General features: G+C 40.3%; 1 protein-coding gene across 1 annotated transcript in view; it reads right to left on the reverse strand.

The window, feature by feature from the left end:
* The window catches only part of ptk7b (protein tyrosine kinase 7b), a 41,965-nt gene that overhangs the window by 36,936 nt on the left and 29 nt on the right, over positions 1-5,000 (reverse strand). Inside the window, exon 1 of the mRNA XM_043254790.1 lies at positions 4,722-5,000. This exon is cut by the window's right edge and continues 29 nt beyond it. Within this exon, the coding sequence (XP_043110725.1) occupies positions 4,722-4,800 (79 nt within the window). The 5' untranslated portion in view covers positions 4,801-5,000. The remainder of the gene's footprint in view (positions 1-4,721) is intronic.

Consider the following 5,000-nt stretch of genomic DNA (forward strand, 5'->3'; position numbering starts at 1 on the left):
TCATATTTAAATACTAGTATCTTAATATTCACAGACTGTAACAGGACTGAAGTGGTCTGCACTTTACACCGAGTTTCTCTGACTGGCCCTACCGAGTGCAGCTCAGCTAGCGTTAGCATCATCGGTCACAGACAAACACAGCTGCAGGACTTCCTCTAAACCACTTCCTGTGCAGCAGGAAAGCAGCGTTACGTACAGATCGACCTTCAGAGCGGTTCCTGTGATTTAACGGGAGTCCCCCGTGACGCTGAGTGACGTCACGGTCCAGACGCTAACACCTGACCGCAGGAACACGCTGACCTTTGACCCGGACAGAAAGCGCTTTATTTAGACCCCAGAGCAGAGATGTGGGGTTCGTTTAAACATGAGCCGCTGCAAAGAAAACACACACAATGAGACAAAATACGCTGAAAAACTGAATGTTTACTAAGTTCTGTTTAGTGCTGTCCAACGATTCATCTCAACCAACATCTTTCTTTACATATAAATATATATATATATATATAATACATACACACATTATTATATTTGTATATTAAATATATTTATTACATATAAATGGAATACTATATTCTGATTGGTCAGAATAAGCAGGATAATCTAGCATATTTTTAATATAGAATAAAGACAGGCAAGGGAAATATGTTGTATTTATATATTAAACACACACACACACACACATATATATATATATATATATATATATATATATATATATATATATTATTTGTAACTATATAATCATGTATGTGATTAATTAAGATGAGTTTTTTGGTGAATCAGCTCTAAAGGTTTATTAATTTTTTTAATTGCTATTTCAGCTACTACGACTACATTCAAACTAGACAAATGTAATAAATAACACATGAATTTTGTTGAACGAATGACGTTTGACTTCATGTTTATCATCACGTTAGAATCAAAAAGATTCAAAGAATACCCAAAACACTCGAACAAAAGCCAATTTCATTCTAAACACACTTCTGTGTGTCGAGATGCGCAGAAAATAACATGGATGTCAATTAAAGAAGATGAGAGGACGAGTGTAAAAGGAAAATGAGAGAAATCCAGCGGGAGCTGAAGAAAGAACCCCCAGAAACACACCTGACCTGGAGACAGAGAGAGACACAGGAGAACACACTTCACTAAACACTGTCTGAACGGCACACGAGAGCTCAGGTGTTTCTGGAGAAGAACACGGCATGAAATCATTCTCCTTTACGACAAAACCATTAGGATATTAAGTAAACATCATCAAGATATTTTGTGAATTTCATAACATAGTATCTCAAAAATATATATATATTAGTAATATTCATTGCTAAGAACTTCAAAAGGAGATTTTCTCAATCTTTTTTCCTAATAGCTGCATCTCAGACAGATATTGTCTGATCATCACAAGCCAGACATCAGTGGAGAGATTAATTATTCAGAAAACTGACTCTAAAATGCGCTCCAGGGTCACAGTATTTATTTATTTCTTCACTTTTTACTTCCACTGCAGCATCAAGACCATCATGAATGTGCAGTTAGCAAAAAGTTCTAAAAGATATTTCAGATGAACACAAATAATCAGTTAAAGACATCTCTGAAGAAAACCACTGTCTGTTTCCTTTAAAAACAGAAGAATCAATGAAACATGTTTAGAACGTTCTGAGCTAACATCTTCACAAAAAATGTGTTTCACTGATCATCTACATACTATACACTACCTCAGAAGATCAAGAACACGGAGCATACTAACACGTCACGTGTGTGTGTGTGTCTGTGTGTGTGTGTGTCTGTGTGAGTGTGTGAGTGTGTGTGTGTGTCTGTGTGAGTGTGTGTGTGTGTCTGTGTGAGTGTGTGTGTCTGTGTGTGTGTGTGTGTGTGTGTGTGTGTGTGTGTGTGTGAGTGTGTGTGTGTGTGTGTGTGTGTGTGTGTGTGTGTGTGTGAGTGTGTGTGTGTGTGTGTGAGTGTGTGTGTGTGTGTGTGTGTGTGTGTGTGTGTGTGTGTGTGTGTGTGTGTGTGTGTGTGTGTGTGTGTGTGTGTGTGTGTGTGTGAGTGTGTGTGTGTGTGAGTGTGTCTGTGTGTGAGTGTGTGTGTGTGTGTGTGTGTGTGTGTGTGTGTGTGTGTGTGTGTGTGTGTGTGTGTGTAGTGTGTGTGTGTGTGTGTGTGTGTGTGTGTGTGTGTGTGTGTGTGTGTGTGTGTGTGTGTGTGTGTGTGTGTGTGTGTGTGTGTGTGTGTGTGTGTGTGTGTGTCTGTATGAGTGTGTGTGTGTGTGTGTGTGTGTGTGTGTGTGTGTGTGTGTGTGTGTGTATGTGTGTGTGTGTGTGTGTATATATGAGTGTGTGTGTGTGTATATGTGTGTGTGTGTGTGTGTGTGTGTGTGTGTGTATGTGTGTGTGTGTGTGTGTGTGTGTATGAGTGTGTGTGTGTGTGTGTGTGTGTGTGTGTGTGTGTTTAGTCAGATCCACCCCTCTCTAGGAAACAAACACCTCCTTTAGTAAACACGCTGCGGTCTTCTCTCTTTGACTGGACTGGTGTTGTATAAAACATACACTATTGTCATTCTCATGCACACAGTAATATTTGTTAATGAATGTGAATCTTTAGACTAATAAAGCAGCGTTCAGCTGAAGCGGAGCGGGTCAGAGGTCATGAGAGTTAGTGAAGGTTCTCTATATACAGTATATGGTACACTAGACCATTCAGAAGCTTAGAGTCAATGTCATTTTTCTACTGAGCTGTTTTCAACATAATAATAATAACAACAACAATAATAAGACATGTCTTCTGAAGGATCAGGAGACTGCAGTAATGATGCTTTAAAATCACAGGAATTAATTACACCTTCTGGATTATTTTGGTTGTTTTCAGGTTGTTTTACATTCAAGGTCAAAACACACTTTCATTTTCTTATTATCTGCATTTATTTTCACCTTATTTGTCCCACGACTTCCGAACGATTCGTTCAGTGACTCCTCCTGTGATTGGTCGATTTCATTTAAAGCAGCGTTTTATCGCTCCTAAAGAGACACCTAGTGGTGAAGAATGAACCTGCGTTTTCATTCAGACCAATCAGAAAACACCGAGCGCACATGAAGCGCTTGGGATTCGTTTTAAAAACGACTCGATTCAATGATTCAGAGTCGACTCAGTAACTTTATGCACTTTCAGATTTAAAACATATTTGCAGAGTTGCACCACACACAGAAGAGCTCCGCCTCCTCCTCGTGATTGACAGCTCAGCTCCTCCTCCTCTCTACACTGAGAGCACCTGGACTCATCTGGTCTCATCTGGTCTCATCTGGTCTCATCTGGTCTCACCTGGACTCATCTGGTCTCATCTGGACTCATCTGGTCTCACCTGGTCTCATCTGGTCTCATCTGGTCTCATCTGGTCTCACCTGGACTCATCTGGTCTCATCTGGACTCACCTGGTCTCATCTGGTCTCATCTGGACTCACCTGGTCTCATCTGGTCTCATCTGGACTCACCTGGACTAACTCATCCAGAAAACAGCTCCGAAACCTCAAGAAGTGGATCCAGAGCTCGAGGACATTTTATACTAAACACTTAAGACGGACCTGATCTTCACGTGCATCATATATTCTGATGAAGAAGAGAAAAAACTAAACGAATTCAAAGAGACATTAAGTTCCTCTTAGCACTAGAAATACATGAAAGATGATTCTAAAGCTTCAGTTCAAGAAAACTCCACATTCATTCACTGAAAGCCAGACATCCAACGTTTTCTGACATTTAATGAAAACATATGACCGCAGATTATAACCGTCCAGGAGCAGAGACTTAAAACAAGAAAAATAATCTTTCCATCGTTCTCGTTTTAATCATAAACTCACTTCATTTTGAACTATTTCTCAGAAAGCTAGACTTCATCGCTTCATTCAGCGTCTCCAGTGAAAGTGTCTTGATTTATGAATCTGTAAGCATTTGAGCTGAAAAACAAAACGAATCTGAGGAATAAAATCACTTTTTGTACAAGATTCTTGACTTTCTGCTCTTTTAAACCTAATAAATGAATAAAGCCTCTTCTGTTTTCTACAGGCCAAAATATTAACTTGAAGATTTTTAATTTATATTAGATTAGTTTCCATTCAAAAGCATTGTTTTCATATATAAATGTCCACTTTAACCTTTAATCCACTGAATAACATTCACATTTATTTTTGCAAATATTTCAAAATTATTATTAACCATTTATTATAACGTTTGGGACCGTATCAAATCTCAAGAAGTTTATTAAGTCTTGATTTAACAGGTTTAAGCTGTGGTTCAGGTAAATACTCATGTCAAGTGATAAACTGTAAAAACGCTCATATTTCTGTCTGATGAAGAGATCTCATCATTCATTCATAACACATCAGATATTAAATATTTCTCCATATATTTTTTCCAGGAGGATAATGAATAGAGTGAGTATCAGAAACACAAAAATGTTTCTTTTACGAAGCCTCTCTGTAGAGTACACTACAATTCTATTGTCTATAGAAAGTGCTTGTTCTTATCTAAACTAGTCCTGATCCGATGCCTGATCGATGAAATGATTTCACACACACACACACACACACACACACACACCTGATCATCAGAAGCCAGACCGAAACTCCTCACACACACCTGAACTCACGCGCTGTAACTTTACCCGCCTCTCCGCTAACCAGCGCTGCGCGCGACTAGTCGAGCGGGTTAGTTAGTCGTGAGTAACGCGTCCTCACCTTTCAGAGCGACGGTGAAGGCGGCGAGCAGCGCGTCGGGTGTGCGTCTGCTCCCGTCGGTCCCCGGCGATCCGTCCATGTTTTCCGCCTTTACAAAGTCTGCTTGTTCTCGTTCACGACACGCGCGCGCCTAACCGACGGGGAAGACTTCCGTGATCGGTGTATTCCTGGGAGAGACTCGGCGCGGATCGACGGCGGTCCGTAAGAACCAGCGGGTCACTTCACTCTGTCCCTCTTCCTCCTCCTCCTCTCTCTCTCTCTCTCTCTCTCTCTCTCTCT

Source organism: Puntigrus tetrazona, chromosome 13 (assembly GCF_018831695.1).
Source record: "Puntigrus tetrazona isolate hp1 chromosome 13, ASM1883169v1, whole genome shotgun sequence".
Classification (NCBI taxonomy): domain Eukaryota; kingdom Metazoa; phylum Chordata; class Actinopteri; order Cypriniformes; family Cyprinidae; genus Puntigrus; species Puntigrus tetrazona.